Source organism: Pangasianodon hypophthalmus, chromosome 5 (assembly GCF_027358585.1).
Source record: "Pangasianodon hypophthalmus isolate fPanHyp1 chromosome 5, fPanHyp1.pri, whole genome shotgun sequence".
NCBI classification, from domain to species: Eukaryota; Metazoa; Chordata; class Actinopteri; order Siluriformes; family Pangasiidae; genus Pangasianodon; species Pangasianodon hypophthalmus.
Genome location: NC_069714.1, coordinates 29,220,484 through 29,244,062, shown reverse-complemented (window position 1 = coordinate 29,244,062; position 23,579 = coordinate 29,220,484). Strand labels below are relative to the sequence as shown.

The 23,579-nt window shown below is 37.5% G+C and overlaps 1 protein-coding gene across 2 annotated transcripts in view; it reads left to right on the top strand.

Moving 5' to 3' along the window:
- The window catches only part of abca12 (ATP-binding cassette, sub-family A (ABC1), member 12), a 125,125-nt gene that overhangs the window by 66,723 nt on the left and 34,823 nt on the right, over positions 1-23,579 (top strand). For both annotated transcript variants that reach the window (XM_034304457.2, XM_053234053.1), the window contains 21 exons: positions 989-1,095; positions 4,673-4,878; positions 4,971-5,047; positions 7,341-7,471; positions 9,917-10,087; positions 10,854-11,018; positions 12,193-12,388; positions 12,521-12,660; positions 13,640-13,759; positions 13,878-13,968; positions 14,968-15,147; positions 16,007-16,313; positions 18,742-18,856; positions 19,090-19,419; positions 19,981-20,050; positions 20,133-20,267; positions 20,348-20,509; positions 21,972-22,155; positions 22,679-22,897; positions 22,979-23,175; positions 23,394-23,551. In XM_034304457.2, coding sequence (XP_034160348.2) covers positions 989-1,095; positions 4,673-4,878; positions 4,971-5,047; positions 7,341-7,471; positions 9,917-10,087; positions 10,854-11,018; positions 12,193-12,388; positions 12,521-12,660; positions 13,640-13,759; positions 13,878-13,968; positions 14,968-15,147; positions 16,007-16,313; positions 18,742-18,856; positions 19,090-19,419; positions 19,981-20,050; positions 20,133-20,267; positions 20,348-20,509; positions 21,972-22,155; positions 22,679-22,897; positions 22,979-23,175; positions 23,394-23,551 — 3,461 coding nt within the window. The remainder of the gene's footprint in view (positions 1-988; positions 1,096-4,672; positions 4,879-4,970; positions 5,048-7,340; positions 7,472-9,916; positions 10,088-10,853; positions 11,019-12,192; positions 12,389-12,520; positions 12,661-13,639; positions 13,760-13,877; positions 13,969-14,967; positions 15,148-16,006; positions 16,314-18,741; positions 18,857-19,089; positions 19,420-19,980; positions 20,051-20,132; positions 20,268-20,347; positions 20,510-21,971; positions 22,156-22,678; positions 22,898-22,978; positions 23,176-23,393; positions 23,552-23,579) is intronic.

Genomic DNA, 23,579 nt, shown 5'->3' with positions numbered 1-23,579 from the left:
CGGGGCACTGTGTGAATGACTCACTGATTTCTCCATGGACTAAATCTACTTTCACACTTTTGTCTAATCCTCATATATCTCAAACAGTGTGTGTATAATTTTATATTAATAGGCTTAAGGCCAGCATTGCAAAATACACCATAATAAGCCAGGAGGCCAAAAGAAAAAAAATCTCCATGTTAAATTTCATTACGTACATACATTTGTAGCCTTAAAGGATTTTTAAAAAAATGATACAACAGTTTGTTTTATTCTTATTAACTTCAAGACAGAGGGGAAAATAAAGAGAGTCTGGTGAGGTTGTTTATAAAAATGTGCAATCATTGGCAAATTGATGTGGTATAAAAGCAATAAAACACGTTGTGATGTGCTTTTTTTTTTAGGAAATAACTGGACCAACCCAAGTGTTTTATTTCTTACAAAAAGAAAATGACTTCATAATGTCAGGTTACATAACGCATTATAATATCAGTCCATGGCCCTATTTCTGTTACATACCTACATAAGTATAAAATACTCCAGAATTTGTAATTATTTTATAAGCTAAAAATATCACATACATATCTCACAGTAGGGAAATACAGTATTTCTATATTTAATGATTTTTAATTATTCAGAATGCAGAATTTTCTCATTTGATTTGATAAGCAGATTATTAGACATCATTTGCTCTACCATTTCACAGCTGACTTGTATTAGTCATATTAATGACAAAGTGGTGTTAGGGATTAGTCATGTCCTTATAACTGATTATGTTTGTTACTCCTGGAGGGACAGAACTGCGAGTGCCGTACAGCCCATGTTTCTGCAGCTCTGTTTGCTTTAGTGGCTTCTTTCACACATGGTTTGTTTTCTGTTCCATTGTTAAGTTGCCGTGGAAGTTGAGTTAGATGGCAGTAATGATTCCTGTTGGGACTTTTGTCAGCACTGATTGTTTTCCCCTTGTTTTTCCTCTCTTGCACTCTCTGTCTCTTTTCTGTCTCCACAGAAAATCTGAATATCCTGCTTCAGACAGTAAGCACAGTTTCTGATCTTTTCTCAACCAGCTGGATGAACGACAGCTTCGGAGATCTACTGAATGAAATGCAGATGCAGGTGAGACTGGTATAAGCCTGTACGAATGATCATGAGAAGTTATAAGGCATTATGTAACACTTTTTATATCACTGTTGAATTCTGATTGGGTTGATTAATTCTCTATAACAGCAGCTCTGACAGTAGTGCAGCTGCAAATCACAGTTATGTTAATGCACTCGTTCTCGTTTCCATAGTAACAGCTCATTCACAGGGACATGTACACTGGACTCTCCACATAAACAGATTAAAAATTTATCGATGTGCTGAAGTTTTCTGTAAGGAGACATTTATGGAAGGAGTCTCCAGTGTCAATGCTTTGTAACAGTCAGAGGTAAAGCTGTAACTTTTCCGACATCTTCAGGACAGAGGAATTTACACTTTGCAGTTTCTCGGTAACATGACAAGCTGTGTTTTTCTGTTTTGTTATGTTCAAAAGAGAGAAAAAGCGAGAGGCTGATGAGGGAACGACTGATTAAGTGATAAATTCTTTCACTGACGTTCCACAAGAAGTTGAGTTTTTTCTTATAACAGCACATCTCAAAGTTTTTTATTTCTCTTATACTACAGCAATTTGCTGACGATAATAATTTTTATTTATTAATGAATGAGATGTCATACTTTTTATCCATTTATAGTTACATTTCATGTTGTGGAATGTTTGTGGAATAAGTTAGTTCCTGTTCTCGATTAAGTTACAACCCGGAATTACTGAAGCTGCTCTTTTTTCTCTCTTGAAGTTAATAAGACAAAAAAACACGCAGCTTGTCATGATACTGAGAAACCGCGAAACGTAATCTCCTCTCTCCTGAAGATGTCGGAAAACTTATAGAAAACTGACACTGACACTGGAGACTCCTTACAGATTTAAACAATGATATGTTTTTCATTGCATTTGCAACAATGCATTTTCTAAAAGCAATGTATTATTAGTGTTAGATTACGTTGAGCTTCTGTCATACATGTGAACAAGCTGTTACAAGCTGTAACAAGAATGAGTGCATTACTGTAAATGAAAATGAATCAACACATTCTGACCAATCGTAGTCGAGAATTCAACAGTGCCGTGTCTGGTACAGTTAAATAAGGGGTACATACGGTGATGGAAATGTATATTACTTTTGCGTAATTAAAAAATGTAACATATAGCAGCACTTAGCACTTATTTATTCACTCAGTTACCAAACATCATGGAGCTGTTATAAACACAACTAAAGCCTAATAATACTTCTGTATATTGTAATTTAGTGCCTGTGGGTTTGTGCTGTTATTGTTGCTGCAGTACAGCGACTTCTGGGGATTTAGTTTCGTTTGTCACTATGATTCATTTTGTTTTTGTAAGTCACAGTTTCACCTCAGCAGTTCTCATATCTTTTATCTCATGAGGCCACTCACTGCGGTGAACACTTTAACGCTTTCCCTGTTCTGACGCATCTGATTAAATTCAGCATGTAATTATCCACGCTGAAGCAGGTGTGTAAAACCGGGGGGAAAACGTCACACTGTGCAGTGCAGCGAGTCCTCGTGGACCCAGACCGCGACTGCAGTATTAAAGCAGCGGGGAATCAGAGAAGGTTTTGTGAGCTTGTTAGTGATAGAGTTAGGGCTGAGCGAGAATATTCTGCTGTTTCATTATTTATTTACAGTTAAACGATTCCCTCTACTAGGACTTTTAGGAATTTAACTATGATGAGGCTGTGTGTGGTAGCTCTTGGGGGATGTACAGATAAAGAAAAATCCCAGGACAAAGTAAACAGATAACAACAATAAAAAAAAAGATAATTGAAAATAAACAAACCGCCTCAGGGGCGTATTTACAACCATCCCAACACCAAATACTCACATATTCACTGTTTTAACCTTCTAACCCGTCTATTTGCTGCTAGGATGAAATATCCAGCTGTGTTTAGAGCGTCAGAGCATCGCTGATCCTCAACAGAGCAAAAGAAACTTTTTCTCTCTTTCTTTCTTTCTTTCTTTCTTTCGACAGGAAGAGGGCTAACAAAGGAGTCCCTGATACATATTTCTATATTAATCAATTGTAATCTAGCTCTCAAATGATGTAGGGAATCACTCTCCGCCAGGATAATAAGGAAATTTCAGATGTATTATTATTTTTATTTCACATTAATCATCCAATTAACTACTACTACTAACACTACTGCTACTAATAATACTATTACTGCTACTATTATGACTACTACTATCATCATTATCATTATAATCATCATAATGATCATATTCATTCATTCATTCATTCATTCATGTATAACAAAACCAATTTCTGTTTTTAATCTTTTTATTTTCAGATTAATTACGCAGTTACAACAGTGCTTTCCTTTCACAGAACGTTCTAAGCACAGTGCCTTTAGGAAGATAGAAATCCTTTAATCCATCTATAGCACCCGCAAGGAAACTATTAATTTGTTAATTAATTAAATTATTTAATTTATAAGCTCTTTGGAATCAAAACAGAATTTCTGACAGTAGGCTGTAAAGCTGAGTCTCACATTTCATGGGAAACATTGACGTTTTTCTTTTTCTACTATATATAAGTGGCATAAAAACATTTTACACGCATCGTTCAATGAACTGCTTAGTGTTTGTAATTTGGCAGCAAATTGCTGAAGATATGTAGAGATTAAAGTTTGTTAAATAACAGAGTGAATATTTATCTTGTGCTTCTTTATCAGTTTATAAAGAAACAATTAAGAATTGATATTATTACTTTATATATGGATTTATAACAAGACTAAATGATCACAGATAACTAGATCCAGGTCATGTGACACGCACCTTCTTAAAGGGGACCAAATTAAAATTCTAGCCTTAACCTTTAAGGGGAAAAGATGAGAGCATTTACTGTATAATCACAGTATTAGTGATTGTTCGTGCGACTCAAATCAATAAACTATTTCCATCCTTACGACTGATGCCTGTTATTTATTATAAAGGCACTGTCAAGAAATCATTAACCGTTCTCCATCTCTCTATTGACTCGAAACATCAATTCCTGTAAACGTAAGGAGAGAGAGGCACGAGGGAGACAGCTAAAGTACACATACAGTAACCTGAAAGGTCCTTGGATGGATTTGTAATAAATTCCTAACAAATAACTCAAGCGAATATCATGGACATGGAGCCATTTGTAGACAGCAACTATATTTATATCTGAGTTATACATAAAATCGGTATCATCTTGCTATTGTAGTTGTGTATGTGTGATGAAGCGTGTCGTTTGAAGCCTTTCTTCAGCTTGTTAGAGGGCGCTCATATAAATAAGTGTTCATATAAATAATGTTGAATGAAAATAAATTGAGGATCCCAGCAAAATGAACAGCTTGGAAAATGCAGAATCGAATAATTTTTACTCTTTTCTTTTTACTAAAATTTTGGTCCTAAGGTTCCATAAGCGGTAAAACAAAAAAGCCGTCTTAAGGAAGAAGATCAGGAGAAAAAAGAGCAGGATAGATAGAGTGCAAATAGGCAAATAGATTAAGTGACACAAACAGCGGTTTGTACAGGTTGTGAAAGACGAGTGTATCTACAAAGCGCCAGTGTGTTCAGAGTGGTGATGGTGTTGGTGTTGGTGTTGTAGGTGTGCAGTGTGGAGAACCTGGAGTCTGTTCAGCTGCTCAGTCAGGCTCTGTCTCTCAGCCCGGGCCTTCTGTGTAACACGGCTCTGCCCAGCATCCACGCTCTTCACGTCCTCGCCTCCAACCTGAACCAGACCACCGGCATGTACGACCTGCTCTACCAGAAGCTAGTCGGAGACCCCAGCACTTACGACCTCAAAGTGGACTGGTATTGACACGCAAAAAAATATTTTCCTTCGACTCATGATCTTAGCAGAACATACAGTATATATTATTTATTTCTTGCTTTGCTCCTTCTAGGACCACCGTCCTCTCCAACCTGCTCGGCATCGACATCAGCGCTTTGCCGAGCTTCGACATCAACCAGACCGCCCCAAGTAAGAGTACCGCCATCACTAAAAGCACCAAGTGCTGATACATGAATTCATGCTGATACATGAAATCAGTCTGATGTTCACTTCTTCACTTATGCACTGCAGCTCAGACAGTCTCACCAAAATACAGTTATCTTACATCTGGTTTTTAAAATCTCGCTGCATTTCAAAAGAAAAACCTCTACTTTCTCATTACTACATTCTCAAACATCACTACATTTCTCTTGCTAACAAATCTAAACTTTAACCTTTATCTGCTGCTTCGTACACTTTGTATTTATCCTTGTAGTTTTTTTCCCAGCTAGTGATTAACATTCAGCTAGTTCCGCTAGTATTGTCAGAGTTACAATCATGCTAGCTAACGTTTGAGGGATTTAATAATAAAGCTGTTGTTAGTTAGCATTAGCTAAAGTTGTCCTACGTTCCTTAACTCTAATTTACCATCAGTGCGTGATTTCAAATTGTACTTTTATCTTCATAAGTAAATCTAGAGGTTTATATTTTTACGCTTTTCATTTCAGTGAGGAATATGAAACTGTACTTCAGTTTTTCCCGGAGTTGTTTAGATGAGTAAAGATTTTGGGTTTCTCCCTCACTGTTGTCCTCTATGATGGTGTTTAAGGCCACTGTTTAAAAATGCAAATTTAAAAAAGATGTATACATTTAAGTAAATAAGTATACATATACATAATAAGGTTAAAGTAAGTTAGATTAAGATTATGTAATAATATATCTAAAAAAAAGTTGCCCTCTAAGATAGGTATTTTAGGACCACTGGTTAAAAAAATAAAAATACAAGATTTCTAGAATAAAGTCCTAATATTTCGAGAAAAAAAGTCATATTATTATGAGTAATATTTCAAGAATAAAGTCATAATACTATGACAAAATGGTACATCATGTATTCATGTATTAAAATGAGGGATGTTGAGGATTTGGTGAATTTATTGTTTGGTTTTCTCGCATAATATCAGATATTACAAATTTTTTCACTAAATATCACAAACACATCTTATTTTTATTTTTAATAGAGTGTCCCTGAAATGCGTTCATAGCCCATGATGTAATGCACTGTATATATTAAATAGTGAATGAGTGTGTAAGAACACAGCGAGGGATTCTGTTTTCCAAGATGGCTGCCGTCGTAACATTCCAGTGTCCAGCTGAGACGTTTAGTCCATGTTCAAAAACTTTTCGAGCAAAGTCCAAATAGACATTATGAATTACTTTATGTGACCCTAAGCCTTGATCTTTCTACGTTTCTAAGCCTCTGCATCTGCAGGTGGTGGAGCTGTCATGTTTTCGGGTTTGCTTCACTCCGAGATTCTTATTAGCGCGATATCTCATGAACGAGTGGTTGAATGTTTGTAGGATTTATATGGAATATCATCATAACCAGCAGATGAACTGAGTAGATTTTCAGAGTCAATGTCTGAAATAGTTTCCTTCTTGTCTGAAGAATATTTTAAGAGGAGTTCAAGCATACAAGTTAGTAACGAGAAGGACTAGACGTGTTGGTGATGGAGGCATCCCCGTCGAGTTCTACATGTTTATTCCAGATTTATAATTTAGGATTTCTATATTCAATGAATGTCATTAACTTTATATTATCGAGAAACTAGCGGATAGTCAGAGAAATTTGTCTATTTTTATTGCTATAGCACGTACTATCCGCTCTTCGTTTAAACATGGCTTGTTTGAATGTGACTCAGAGTAACATTTCGAAATAGTAGCACACAGCGTCTGGCTTCATGATCAGAGCGATATTCATGACATTCATCTGTGAAAAATAAAAGAATAAAACCAAAAGAGGAGATTGTGCGTTTATCTCATCACCCCGATAGTTTGGAACCGCTGGATTACAGTAAGTCTCACTGTTTCGTAAACTACTTCAGCACATCTGTGTGACATCTGGATGTGGATTGAAGCTGATATTAAAGGAAAAGTTTTTAGGTGAGACAAACGTTAGTTATGTCTTAGCTACATTAGCCTAGATTAGCCTTGTAGCTCTAACTACAGAAGCTTTGACTGATCGACTTTTTTTCTCATTTCTCCTGACACATTTATCTCGTTTTTCTCAACTCGTTTTTCTTGACTACATTTTTGACCTCTTTGGAATGTACTTTTAGTCTTTTCAGGTTTTAGTGTTTGTGACCTGTCACTTAGACATTCTGTGTTTCTTCTTACATACTTCTTCAACATGTAAGAAACATTCCACACTCTGACTAAAAGACCACACCCAGTATTTATGGTGTGTGTGTGTGTGTGTGTGTGTGTGTGTGTGTGTGTGTGTCAGGTGATGTAAAGGTGTCTGACCTTCTGAAGAATGAGACCCTGTTTGTATCTGATGTCACCCGGTACACCAGTATTCCTCCTCAAGTCCTAAACACTCTGCTGAACTCGTCACTGCCCAAGAGCAACCTGCAGGTGCCTTATCATATCACACACACAAACACACACACACACACACACACACACACACTGAATTACATACTAAAAATTAACCATTAGACATAACCTGTTGTCAATTTTTTTAATAATAGGAACATCTTTATCTGTAAAGTCGAGGGAATTTACATTTTCCACCAGTAGTGTTAGCTGTTTTGTACGATAAAGTATCAGTAAGTAAGTCAGGTTTTAAACTGTAATGTCATCACTGACATTCGTTTTGTTGAAACTCCAACGTTAACGGATTCTTTTATAAATTTATCTCTGCATTTTCATGACTCAGTTATTTTCTACAATTGACGAAAATCAGTTTCAGCTTTCTGATTCACTCTAATTGCAGTCAGGAATTTGGAAATAAGCCTTAGATGGAGACCATGAATAAAAAAACAAACAACTAAAAATATTTCTGTTACAGTAATTTGATATTATTTATCATTATTAAGACATTTAAAAAAAAAAAAAACCTTTCTGATGTACAGTACATACGTGCGAAAATTATTTATTATTCTTAAATAAGCCACTATAAAAAAGTACATCTTTTAATTTATTAATTTATGATTTACATTTACTTACATAAATCATAAAAATAAATCTTATAATAATAATAATATTAATAATAATAATAATATAGGCAGAAAAATAAGCCCCCATCAATTTACCGAAATTACCTGATATAAAATTACCTGATATAAAATTACCTGATATAAAACGCATTCCCACATCCCGGCTAATATAATGGTCCCTCTGGCTGCCTCTTAAAAATTAGAAAATATAAAAAATAAATTTCGTGTAAAAAAAACCCCTCAAAATCAGGCTCAGTTTCTCTGGGATAATCAGCTTAAAGATGTGTATTTGCACTGTATTATGAAGGAGCTGATGTTACAGCTCATAATCTGAATGAAAACATTCTCATTCCCTAATTTCTAAACTGATCTTATTGGCTTTAGAAACACAAACCTGTTATTAGTCTAGAAAACATCCTGTAGCACCAGACGCTGAGACAACACGGTGACAGCTCCGGCTGTGTCATCATTTTATTGCTCTTTCAGTAGATAATTACTATTTACAAAGAAACCCAAAGTGATCAAGCCGCATTCACACACACACACACACACACACACACAAATTGTACATCATCACTTTAAGCCTAAAACTCTTAAGCTGAGAATAAGGGTGGAGTTGAACATAGTGCTATGAATAAAGAAATGTTTTTGTGAATGAAAACCGGCTGTGATTGGTCTGTCTGAAGTTACAAATCAAATGACAGCAGTTTCATAAACAGAATTTAATTTTATTTGTCACTATCCATAATTTAATTTTGCATCTGTACTTTCTGAATTCCGTAATATGTCCTGAGTGGTACAACAGAAAACAACAAGCGTTCGCCCTATCTTCCAGAGATCACGAGCTCTCTGCGTGGGAGGGCAATTCTCTCTCTCTCCTGTCAATCACAGCGACACTAGCCAATCATACACATCTGTGAGCTCATGTATGTGGAAGAGGGCAGATAGCTGTGTAGTTGAAAGAGTATCATTAATAGAGAACGCAAGCATGGCGTGGCAAGAGAGCGCTGACCTTCTCAAAGCACAGCCAACAAGATGAGTCCTGAAATGTGACGTAGCAAAGACGTGCGTTTTCTCCCATCTTATACAAACTGGAACAAATATTTTTGTCTGAGATTTAGATACATGCAGAATGGGCTAGCTCTGTGAATGAGTGTCTTGATGACGTAGCACTGCTTCACCCTCACTGTAAAAAATGATTATTGCTCATGATTTACTGTTATTACGCCAGCCTTAGGCTTCACCTTCCTCAGTTGGTAGCTGTCGTATGATAGGGCGAGCTGACTGGTGGGTGGGACCTGGCCAAGGACCAAAAATTGCAGAGAAACTGCAGGGAAAAAAACGAACAAAAAAAACCCCCAGCCAATTATTGATATTATTGCCAATTATTATAATTATTATAGCCAATTATTGATACTGTATACAGTATGCATTCGACTTAAACTGATGTGATGTATCCATAAAGCAGTGCACAATCTGCTGTAAAACTAAACAAACATCATTTTGAGAGAAATCTTTGCTGGTAAAAGGTGTATCATTGGTGTGATGTGCAAAATAGTGCATATTTAATATTTAATATGTTGCCACATTTGCATATTTTGTATTGAATATTTCATTGCCTTTTCATAGGAGTACAGGAAAGTAAAAGGAGTGAGAACTTTTTAGTGTAAGACGAGCGTTTTTTGTGAAAACAGACTGAACATGGCTACATACATCAGTTTTTAGTTAATACTTTCTTTAAAAAAAAACTATATATATATATATATACTGTACTTAATTACGTAAGATGGGATTCTCTGGAATTGCCTTTCTTCCTCAGATTTGTTTTTGACTTACTGTATTTTGTCTCTTGTTGCCGCAGATCGTGTCTCTGCTGATGAATCTGCAGCACTGTGCAAATCTCTCGTCCCTGCAGCTCGACCCGGCGTCGTCGCTGATCTTCAGTTCTCTCTGCTCGCTGCAGGTTCAGGAGTGGTACAGCCTGGTGGTTCTCTCAGCTCGCCACGCCAGCATGGAGAACGTCATGTACAAGGTAAACACCAGCGCTGCTCACGAGCGAGATAGATCGAGGGTTTAACTTCCTCTTGTGCTCACGGGTTTGGATATGAAACACAAACGCTGAGTATACACTAGCGGGTTTATTAAGGACATTCTGTACAGTATACGCACCAGTGAGCTGATGTTTAATGCATAATAATTAGCATGAGGAGTGCAGTTCAGTTCAGATGTGAAGAACGAGCACTGCTCCAATATCAGCACTTTTTATGCATGGCATTTTTTTTTGGGCATTTTTATAAAAATTAGAATAAAATCGTTTATACCACAGCGTTGTTGAATTCTCAGACTTGAAGGTATGGATTAATTTTATAAAACAGTACGGATCTTGTTGACATTCAACAAAGAACAATGATGCAGTGAATTTTCTGTTTATTTTCTGTTCTGTCTCCAGTGTCAGGGATTTGTAACAGTCATGATATTTTCCACAACGAAACAGACGAATTTATGCTTCCCATTTTTTTTTAATTACAGGAACTTGTTTCATGGATGTTGCACAATATAAAACGTAACCATAAACAGATAAAAAGCATGACATTTTGTTTAGCAATAAATTAAAAATTGTAATCGTTGGCAAGTCACTGTGGTATAAAAGGAATAAACCACTTCAGGACGTAGTGTTAAAGGAAAATCGTCCACTTCCTGTGCTTCATCACGCATGGATTAATTTCCTGCAACAGCATGACTTGTGTGTTATTCCTCTTGGTTTTGTTGTTGCTCATGGTGTCTCGTTCTGATCGCAGCTGATGCCGTCCAGTGAAATCCAGGCTCTGTTTAACGTCCTCATGCGGATGGTGAAGTTTTTTATGGACATGATGAGTAAGCTGACTCCCACTCTGAACCGGCTGCAGGAATATTTCACCTCCGTCGGAGACATGAAGCTGATGTCCAACACGGAGTTCAGAAGTGTGAGTCCTCCAGATGTTTCCTAACTCCACTGGGACAGAGATTATAAATAACTATCAGCTGTCTGTGTCTGTGACTTTTACTGAACATTAACGTTACAAATATTATATAATATAAACGTGTGATACTGCAGGGCAATCATAGCTTTCTCTCTCTCTCTCTCTCTCTCTCTCTCTCTCTCTCTCACACACACACACACACACACACACTCTCTCTCTGTCTCTCTCTCCTTCTCTGCCACTCACTTTTTCTACGTTCTCTCTCTCCCCCTCTCTGTCTCTTTATCTCTCTCTCTCCCTTTTTTGCTTTCTCCCCCTCTCTCTTTCTCTCTGTCTGTCACTTCCAGTCTGTTTGTCTCTCTCTTTCATTCTATCTGTCTCAATTTCTCTCTCTCTGTCCTTCTCGGTCACTCACTTTTTCCACTTTCTCCCCCTCTCCCCTCTCCCTCTCTGTGTCTCTCTCTCCCTTTTTTGTTTTCTCCTCCTCTCTCTTTCTCTCTGTCTGTCACTTCCTCTCTGTTTGTCTCTCTCTCTCATTCTGTGTCTCACCTTCTCTCTGTCTTGCTCTCCTTCTCTGTCACTCACTTTTTCCACTTTCTCCCCCTCTCCCTCTCCCTCTCCCTCTCTCTGTCTCTCTCTATCTCTCTCTCCCTTTTTTGTTTTCTCCTCCTCTCTCTTTCTCTCTGTCACTTCCTCTCTCTTTGTCTTTCCCTCTCTCATTCTGTCTCTCCACCTTCTCTCTGCCTGTCTCTCCTTCACTGTCTCTCTCTTTCCTTATCCATCTCTCCCTCTGTGTTTCTATGTCTGTCTCTACTCCTTCTCCTCCTAATTCACCTTCTTCTTCTTATTATTATTATTTTTGATGAAAAAGTATTACAGCTTGTTAGAATTAATGAAAGTTCTTCAGAGCCTTAGAAGGTACCGCATGGCATCCCACAAGGTTCTGTTTTAGGCCCTTTATCTTCTCACTTTATATTAATGATTGATGTATAAAATAAAATAAAAATAATTCATGTTATGAAATAAATCATAAAACAATCACCAACCCATTATATTATAAACAGAGAAGTTAATTACACTAAATAAATGATAGTAATATTTTATTTAGTTTATTCATTTAAATGTAGCCTATTAATTGTTTATTTTTAAAAATCATGTATTTATTTATTTATTGCAGTTGGTGAGAGGGAAACGCTCGACGATCTCCAGCAAGGCCACGTTCATCACCGTCTCCCGAGCCTTGTGTAAAAGCGGCATGTTGTCGCTCTTCGGAATCTCGCAGCTTCCCAGCATGAGTGAAAGTGATCCGTCTCTCCAGGACCAGCACAGAATGGAGGATCTCATGTCCAAGTTCAAAATCCCAACAGATGCCAGTATGAAGCTCACTCATAGTGCAGTGGATTAACAGAGAGACTTGCCATACAACCCAGATCTGTGTGAGATTAGGTCTACAAAGAGTAATGTGTGTGTTTGTGTTTGTGTGTGTGTGTGTTTTTTTTGTCCAGCTCCATTCTGTAGAAACTTCTACTTGGACATGGTGAGCACCACAGGGGGCGCTGTAGCCTGGGCCTTCCTCAAGCCCATGCTCCTGGGACAAGTGCTGTATTACCCTGACACACCGCTCACCCAAACCATCATCAAGAAGGTAACAACACACACACACACACACACACACCACACTGCTGCACAAGGCTGGATTTTTATATTATATTTAATATTATGTTTCTTACTTTATATCACATCATTCATAAAGAATTACTGTTTTTATTTATGCTAGAAAAGTAGGTTATGCCATATTAAAAATATATATGGAGAAATAAATTAAATATACTAAACAAATAAATCTAAATTTATAATATTAATATTTTGGTTTTAAAAATAAAATTTATTTATATGTAGCATTAAATCTCTTTCATAGATTTAACATGCAGTGTGAAGTAAAAAAAAAAAATCTGAATTTTCTATAAAGCTAGTCAGAAAGAATAAAAATTCAATATATAATAGCAGTGACAGAAAAAAGGCAAAAATGTTATGACTAACTAACTAATTAATTTTTTTTTAAATTGAACCTGAAATGTGAATATACACTCACCATTCACTTTATTAGGAACACCTGCACATTCATGCAGTTATCTAATCAGCCAATCAGTGCTGATGTACAGGTGTTCAGGTGTTCCTAATAAAGTGAACAGTGAGTGTAGTATACCTCTGAACATTATTTAAGGTAAAAACAAACAAACAAACAAACAAGCGAACAAAAAACTCATGTATTCCATTACATTACTTATCTGAAAGAAATTCATTTACTAAATTGTATTAATAAATAAATTATTAATTAATTAACTCTTTCCTTTTTGGTAGAAAATAATAAAAGTAATTATAATATTATAAAATAATAATAAAATTGATAATAAAATTATAAAATAATAATTAACTACTAATTCCTTATAAAATTATACATGTATATATATATATATATATATATATATATATATATAAAGACATGACGCAGTAGTGAATTCTCAGGCACAAGTCCATAAAGCGTTTTGTTGTTGTTGTTGTTGTTGTTGTTGTTGTTTTCATGTTTATTCTGTGTTTGTGTACGTGGTGTCTCGTTCTCGCAGTCGAACTCCACGCTGCAGCAGTTCGGGGATCTGCGCGTCTACGCTGACGAGTGGCTGCGTTCTTCGTCCTATCTCATGCAGTCAGCGCAGCTCCTGAATAAAACACTGCCCATGCTGCAGGTATCAGAATCAGAGCTGCCCATAATCATATCCATAACCAGAACCAGAACCAGAACCATAAATCACAGCCAGACCTTTTCCTCGACTCTTCCTCAGTGCTGTGTTTGTTCCTCTGCAGAATTCCCTGAACAATCCTTTCATCCAAAACTTCATAAAGAAGCAGATCGATATCGACGTCGCACAGATGCAAGAAACTCTCAACACTTTCTGTGAGTGTGAAGCGATCGATTAGCGCCGGATTAGCTCGGTCTGGATTTCTTATCAACATTGCACGCCTGCAGAATATTCTTTTTTCCTTCTAGAGATTTAGCGATTATAAACACGTAATGCTACAATTTCACCTTTATTTTCATTCTTCTGGTTCTGTTTTCTATGAAGGTGATATTTATAACCATCTATGAGCACATTCATAGCACATTACACTCTGAATGCATTTTTAAAACATTACAAATGATGTTCTAATTATGATAACACTTTTTATTTTCATAAATCATTATAATTCTGCCTAAGTTGGTAAATTACTGTAAGCGTTTTTATAATGCCTTATAAAGCTCTAATAATGTGCTATAAGTGATTTATTCACACCTCATTCACATGAAGCCCATTTTCATAATTCGCCTAATTTAATGTTTAGGTCAGTTTTCAGGAATGCTTTATGGAGGGTTAATGTAGCTCTATGAACACTGCCCTTAAGTAAAGTGTTACCGAGTTAATCACATTGTTAACATATTTATCTTAGTTCTTAAGAAGTGTTTATGTAGCCCTATGAACTCGGTCCTTAGGTTTTACTGAAATAATCACACAGATTGCCATATATATCTTACTTCTTAGGAAGCACTTATGTAGCTCTATGAACACTGCCCTTAAATATAGTGTTACCTAGTTAATTACACTGATCTTTGTGTTTGTGTCAGTTGTAAGAAAAGACGTATGTGGGTTTAACGTAGCTCTATGTACACTGCCCTAAAGTAAAGTGTTACTACAGTTGGTACCATTTTTATCTTGGTTCTTATGAGGTGTTTATGTAGACCTATGAACTTAGACCTTGAGTAAATAGTTAAACTTAAATTTATATTTATGTCAATTGTTAGAAAGGGCTTATGTAGCTCTATTAACATGTCCGTTAATTAAAGTGACACTAAATCTAAATCGGCTAATAATTGTACTGATCCACGTATTTTTTTTTTTTTAAATCTTGCCCTCTACAGCGAACATGTCGCAGTTGTTGGAGAAGAATCAGTTCATCCTGCAGCAGATCACCGCACTCTCCAACCTCATGATGAACCTCTCGTCCTGCGTCAACTTCAACCGCTATCGCGCCTTCAACTCCATCGAAGAGCTCAACAAACAGGCTGAGAAACTGTCCCAAAACCGTGAACTCTACGCTAGTGAGTGAAATTCACACACACACACACACACACGCGCGTGACAGATACACACCATGAACCTCACAAGTCTTACATCCAGTTGAACGTAACTGCTTACGCAAGCTGATTAGAGAATGTTACTATGGTAGTATTAGCCAGCTATCCGCTAGTTAGCCAAGGTTAATGTACTTGCTAATATTCTTTATCTGTATCAACTTTCAAACGTACGTATTGTTAAAAACATCAAAAAAATACTATTCTGTTATTCATCTTAAAGCGTATTATATCACTGTGCGGTTGAATTCTCGATTCTGATTGGTCAGAAGGTGACAGATTATATTACACTCATTATAGTTTCTATAGTCGCCAGAACTTATATGGAATGCGCACCGTATAATTCACGAATAATAAACTGACTAAAATATGTTACGTAACAAAAACACTAAACACTATAATCGTTGGTATGGTGAAGTTTTCTGTAAGGATATGTTTATTAACATTTATGGAAGGAGTCTCCAGTGTCAGTTCTTTGTAACAGTCAGTAAATTGTCCACCATGAGAAAGTTTTAAAGATAGACGAGTAACTAATTTACAGCATGTATATAGCTATTATGTAGCTATAAATGGATAAAATGTACAATGTATTGTTCTTTAATAAATAAAAAACCTGTTATGTTCTATTACTTAGTTTTTAAATGTTATTACGTTACGTAAAGTTACATACGTAATTTGCGTTTTGTTTAAATTAGTATTTAAGTAAGTTCGTTCTAATTCTATGCAAATGCGTACGTGAGATTCTTAAAGTTTGAGCTAATCTAATTGAAGGTGTTGTATGAGATTTAACTTCTCTAAGCATAAATAACTGTACTGTTTCCCGCAGGTGTCATTTTCAAGCTTCCCACTGGAGACAACTCGTCCTCGTCCTCGTCCTCTACCCTTCCTCCTAAAGTGGACTACACCATCCGCATGCACATCGACAACTCCATGAGAACCGACCGCAGCCGCAACGCGTTCTGGGTGAAGGCTACCTACATCTCTCCGCTGAAGACGCAGCGCTACAACCGCGGCTTCATCTACCTGCAGGAGAGCATCGAGCGCGCCATCATCGCCATGCAGACCGGAACCGTGGTGCAGGAGCCGGCCGTGCAGATCCAGGCCTTCCCCTACCCCTGCTTCTACAAGGACGAGTGAGTGGAGATCCGGTGCTCTATGAAAGGATCACACAGTTCTGTCGTTCCGTAAAATGCTTTACAGAGAAATCACATGAGCGTCATGTGTGAGGATTCACACGCCAAATTTACACAACTTCATGTGCATTTTTGTTTATTTCAAATGACTCGTTTATTTTGTTATAATTGATTTCAAATAACTCATTTTTCATCATTTTCCCCGCATATTTGTTTTTCACAGGTGATTTTTTGAATTTCACAATTTTGTTCATTTTCAAAATGATTTTTCACGATTCTTTTATTTTCAGATATTAATTTTTCAATTGATTTTTCATTTGATTTTTCATTATTCACTTTCATGCGTTTTTTTCCACATGATTCGTTTTTTTTCATGTGGGATTTTTCGTATTATATGTATATTTTCATGTGATTTTTCATGATGTTTATTTATCACATGTAATGCACTTTTTCACATTTTTTCAACACAAATTTATTTTTTAGTTTATATGTTAAAATTTCACATGTAGAGCATAAGCTATTATTTTCACATGTGGATTTTTTTTCCCACATGATTAATTTGTTTTTGGATTTTAATTTTTCACACGTAAAGCACATGTTTTTATTTTCACATGCTTTTTTTTTTAAACATGATCACATATTATACACACAGTTGAGTTCCCACACATTAGATATAACACAGTTAAATGCACCTTCCCAAACATAAATTTTTATATTTTTTAATAAAATATGTCCACAGAGAAGTACTGAATGATTAACCAATCTAATAGTAGCTAGCAACGTTACTAAGGAGTGATTGGAGGGCCAAGAAAATAAGGCGGGGCTTGGGATTGTTCGATTGAATCCTTGTACCACAGTTGTCTTGCTTTTAAAATGCGAAGTCGTAAGCACATACCGTGATAATCCAAATCACAATACAATCTGTAATACACACACACACACACACACACACACACCTTATGTACACACTGCCTCTTTGATTTATGGTGTAGTATTGCTGAAGTGACTTTGACATATGTTAGGAATTCACCGTACACTCCACGTCTAATACAAATAAACCAAGCAAGCAAAAGCAACACAATGTCCAATAAATCAGCGTGCTCAGGAGTGTGTGCACTGCACGCCATCTTTCGTTAGAGCCGCTCGAATATCCTGATTTCATTTCTGTCACGGATTGTAAAGCGCTTAACCGTTCAGCTCGGCCTGTCCTGATTTATGACGGACTGTTCCTGCTGACATTATCATTTGAAAATATTAGTAGTAGGGGTGTAATAAAGATTACCACGAGTCAGAATCTGGACCTCTTCTATAAACTGACTGAGGTTCAGTGGGTCACGGTGTTGATTAATTCTCTATAACAGCAGCTCTGACAGTAGTGCAGCTTCAAGTCACAGGTTTATATTAATGTTCTCGTTCTAACACGTTATCGTTTCTATAGTAACAGCTTATTCACATGACGATATGGTGAAGTTTTCTGTAAGGGGATGTTTATTTAGCATTTATGGAAGGAGTCTCCAGTGTCAATGCTTTGTAACAGTCCGAGGTAAAGCTGTAACTTTAGGTTTTCTGACATCTTCAGGATGGAGGGCGTTACACTTTGCAATTTGTTCGAAACAGCTGCTTAACATGATTTATATAATGTTTATAGACGCTATAACGTAACTAACGTAACTAACTTAACTAATTTAACTAACTTGTTTTTGTAAGAAAAAAAAACCCCAGATCCAAAGTACAGCGTGACATTCTTAAATAAATTTAAAAATTATAATTGTTGACAAATTGGCGTAACCCTTACATTCATAGTCATAGACAACGGCAAATGACATTTGAATTAAAATTTTCTCGTGGTAAAGCAACAAATCCAAACAATTGACTCAAATGAATCTATCATCTTATAGATGTAGTTTCATCTCATCCTTTAAGCTACAAACTCTATTTAAACATGTATAGAGACATAATGAAGAAAAATAAAGCTTGGAAGGAAGTATCAGAGATTGTTAGTGTCTCTGGTGAGTGCATGTAGCTAAGTACGGCTAGCTTCATTTTCAAATCTAAGCTAAACATGAAGCTAGTATGAAGACTAGCATGTAATATGCAAATCAAGCTGAAGCATATTTTAAATAAAGGTGAAGTGTATAAATTGTACACTGGGCTGTTGGTTATACATTTCGTTTACTATCGTTTCTCATTAGCACAATAAAACAGGCCACACCCACAAGTGAAAAGCTACAAGCGACACAGGCAACTTGTCGCTTGTTAGCGTGAACGTACATTGAGAGGAATAAAACAATTCAGGAAGTGCTGTTAGTGGAAAATAATCAACATCAAGGTGATACCAGTAGCTCTGCTTCATCACACCACCCTACTGTTGAGTATTTGTTGAGTATTTGTTAGCTTACTAACTCCGTGTTCTCTCTCTGTCTCTCAGCTACCTCAACAGCATCGCCTTCGCCTTCCCGCTCGTCCTGATGATCAGCTGGGTGCTCTTCGTTGCTAACTTCGTCAAGAAGCTCGTCCATGAGCGAGAGCTCCGTCTGCATGAGGTAACTACACACACTGCTGAGAGTAGAACACACTTTTGACCATTTTTATTACTTGTGATTATAAAGAAACATCTAGGAATCATGTAAAACACATTAAATGTCATGTTGGTGGTCTTCACACCCTTTAGTAAGGTTATACAAACTTCTGCACTCAGCTATGAACTTTATGTTATATTAATGTGAAGACACAACAAGACAAAATATTTATCAGCTCATGCGTATCTTCTCCACAGTACATGAAGATGATGGGCGTGAATCCGTTCAGCCATTTCGTGGCCTGGTTCATCGAGAGCGCTGCGTTCCTCCTGGTCACTGTGATCATCCTGACCATCATCCTGAAATCCGGCAGCGTTCTTCCCAAGAGTGACGGCTTCGTTCTCTTCCTCTACCTGTGCGACTACGCCCTGAGCATCCTGGCCATCAGCTTCCTCGTCAGCTCCTTCTTCGACAAGACCAACATTGCCGGGCTGAGCGGCAGCCTCATCTACGTCATCTGCTTCTTCCCCTTCATCGTGGTCATGTGCCTGGAGGAGAACCTCCCCTTCTTCATCAAGAGCATGCTGGTACGTTAGTCCAGCGAGTCATACATAGTTTACATATTGTGTCTAATATATTAGCTAACATTTTAGAATGGCTTGATTAATTCATTTGCTAATCTATTCTACTTTTAAACATTTAAACAATTTATACAATTAAGGCAGTTACTCGTTACGTGATTTGGTAGGAAGCTGGAGAAAGATAGAATATAGTCCGCTGAATTATCCTGGTTGTTGAGCTGTTTTAACTAGGGCTAGTGACTAATGGGATTTGTTTCATGTGCTGTGTGTATTTTTGCATTACACACTCGGTTAAATTTAGCAAGAGCAAGTCGATCGATACTTCTGTTCGCTCTTGGTGTGTGTCATTTTGACACATCTGTGCGTATTTATCATCTGTTCTGTTTTAACTATGGCGCTAGCGCAGACTGTATAGTGTATGAGGAGCGTTTATGGTCTGTTTTTTGGTATTATATTTGGTTTTTTCTGTATTGTATATACTTCAAACTCTCTGTTCGCTCTTGGTGTGTGTATTTTTTGAAGAAATCTGTGTCTATTTATCCTCTATTCTGTTTTATTTCTTTCCAGAGCCTGTTTTCTCCTACCTGCTTCAGTTACGCCAGTCAGTACATCACCCGCTATGAGAAACAGGAAGAAGGTAGCTACACATCAAACCTCAGACTGCGTTGTAATCGTTGTATGTGAGCAGAAGTGATAGCACTCATGTTTTTTTATTTCAGGTATCCAGTGGAACAACATGTACCTTTCTCCTTTGGCTGGAGACACGGCGTCGTTTGGGTGGCTCTGCTGGCTCCTTCTCATCGACTCGGTTATCTACTTCCTGCTCGGTGCCTACATCCGCATGGTCTTCCCAGGTACATGAACGCAGCTCAGCTCGCACGCCTTAGAATTTCAGCTCTGATTTATAATTTAACATCCCCCTTTGTTCTGGCAGGGAAGTACGGTATCGCTGCTCCGTGGTATTTCCCTGTGATGCCGTCGTTCTGGGCCGACGTGTTCGGCTGCAATAACAGATCACAGAAGAAAACAGGCAGAGGACTCCTCTTCTCCAACATGATGCAGGAGAGCCAGAGAAAGGGCAAAGACAAAAGCAAAGGTACGAGAAATTACCCATGGATGCACATTTCAGAAACATGTTGGGGATTTTGTATAAATTAGATAATCTCTCAGACATCTATTTCAACTTCTGACCTTTTGATTCCTAACTTTCCCAGTTCTTAAAATGTGTGTGCGATGTTTTAGATTATCTTTCATCACAGGGAAGGAGATGTGTGCCAGGTGCTTGAATTAAAAAAAAAAAAAAGAAATCCGGTTATTTTTATATAATTATTATAATTTGTTATAATTCAGAAAATATAAACACATTTTTTTAATGCTTAAAGGTCAAGCTACAGCTGGATTTGCAACCTGCTGTTTGTGACAATTTAAAATGAGCCAAATAATTCCTAAATTATTGAGCAACATCACAGCTTTTAACAACATCAGTGTTCTGCTGTTCAGCAAGCCAAAAGGTGAAATAGAAATATTTCTGCGAACAGTAAATATTTGGCAAAAATTTTCTTTTCTGGAAAAAACATTTAAGTTTATGTTTTGAATAATTTATTACTATAAAGACACAATCCAGCAGACACACATAAGTTGCACGTCATTTTATTTTGTTTAGAGATACATCAATACGTTGTACTTTGTCACGCATACGATATAAAAAGAAACACAAAATGTCAGCAATCTGGAACATAATTCAGATTAATGATGACAAATCAAGCAGCTCTGACTGTAAACTGTGCTATGTGAAAATATCAAGAGAAGGAACTGCAGCGTTTTAATAATATTAAAATGTTTTATTTAACATCTGCTATGTTCAGCAAATATAGTGACTTGTTTGAATTGAATTTTTTTACAGTAAAATATGATACATTATGTATTATTGCTGAGTTATTACTGTAAAGATGATTAGAGATAGATATGTTACACCTACAGTAATAAGAACTGATAATAATTTCAAGTAAGAGTAGGATATTGTAAAACTGTGTGTAAATTTTGCACTGGAAAGTATTTTTAAGGTAAAATTGTGTATAAATTGTATTACTATACACAGTCTACAGTACATGTGCTATCTAAGACCATGTGACACACTGGCTGTGTTCACATGCTCATCAATATTCTGATATTAATCAGAATTTGGCAATATTTAAAAAAAATTAGTATTGAGTCCGATTGCCTGATTCAGATTAAGACAATATTCTGATTCTTTATTTTCCGATTCCCATCCCTGGAATATGCCTGTTGTAATCGGACATTTGTTGCATGTAAACATTGTTACTCTATTGCACACCTGAAGTGTGTTTAAAACAGGTGAAATGAATCATTTTGTCATGTTATGTCATTTGATAGATATAGATTATATTTAAATATTAAATATCTGTGTTATACTGGATTCAAGTCTGAAATTATCCACCATAAAAGCACCTGAGTTTGATTTCAGAGAACTTCTCTCTCTTTCTCTCTCTCTCTGTCTCTCTCTCTCTCTCTCTCTCTCTCTCTTGCTCTCTGTGCAGGTACGGGTGATTTGCACCCTGACGGTGAAGAAGAGTTCCCGGAGCTGCCAGTTGGCGTTTCCCTGCGAGGCCTCACGAAGACCTACGGCGACAGGAAAGCCATCGAAAACCTGAACCTGGCATTCTACGAGGGTCACGTGACCGCTCTGCTCGGGCACAACGGAGCCGGGAAAACCACCACCATGTAAGAGATGGGAGCTGACCTCCAAGAGTGTGTGGAGTGAAAGCTAAATTTATGCGGTCACCCTGAAAACTTTGCACTTCAGCACATAAAAAAAAAAAAAATTGTTAATGATAACGTAACATTTGAATGAAAATTGTTTCTATCTATGAATGAAATTAGAATTTCTTTAATTAATAAATGGTGTCAGTTTTTCTGTTTATCTTGCTTGCCAGCACACGCACACACACACACACATACACACGGGACACAGATAGATAAACACACACTCATACACTCCTAGTACATTTACGTCTGAGATGGTTACCAGCAATCTAACAACAAAAAACAAAACCAAAACAAAAATGAACGAAAGTTATACTCTTTACTCCATCGTCTAATTGACTGTGTAGTTTATAGTTAGCCTGGGAGGCATTGTATAATTTCTCAAGCTTAGCATTTCCTCCATTTTGTATTTTTTCTGCCTCATAATTGCTGATATAATGCGTCATTAACATTTTTAAACAAAACCTCTCCATTGCTGCAGGTCCCTCCTGACCGGGTTGTTCGCTCCCTCCTCCGGGACGATCGAGGTTTACGGGAAAGACATGCAGTCGTCTACGAAGGACGTGCGTAAAGAGCTGGGAGTGTGCATGCAGTATGACGTCCACTTCGACCACCTGACCACCGAGGAGCACCTGCTGCTGTACGGCCACATCAAAGCCCCCCACTGGAGCAAGCAGGAACTGCAGCAAGAAGTCCGCAAGTGCGTAAACCTTCGAAATCTGCCTCAGATTGATGTAGTAACGTAAAAAACAAAATAGCAACATGTGTTCTATCGCTGCAGGATTCTGGAGGAGACGGGGATGTACCCTCACCGTCACAAGCGGGTGGGGACGCTGTCCGGCGGCATGAAGAGGAAGCTCTCCATCTCCATCGCTTTCATCGGCGGCTCTCGCCTGGTGGTCCTGGACGAGCCCACCACCGGCGTGGACCCCTGCTCACGCCGCGGCATCTGGGACATCGTCCTCCAGCATAAGAGCGGTGAGATTCTTCTGCAGATCCTCATTATTGCTGTGGAGAGCTTTTCGAGCTCAGGATTTAATTAAAGTGGAAACAAATAGAAGGAAAATCCCTCAGCAGATGTAGAAATCTGTCATGCTGTCAGCGCTCACGGCTCAGAGATAATTACATCCTCTGAGACAGGAAATAAGATATCTTGCTTTACCTGTGTGTGTGTGTGTATGTGTGTGTGTGCTCAGATCGTACCATCATCCTGTCCACCCATCACCTGGACGAAGCTGAGGTCCTCAGCGATCGCATCGCGTTCCTGGAGCGCGGAGGCCTGAAATGCTGCGGATCTCCGTTCTACCTGAAGGACAAACTGGCCCGCGGATACAAACTCACTCTCACCAAGAAGGTACTGCACTGTACAGCTCTGAAATATA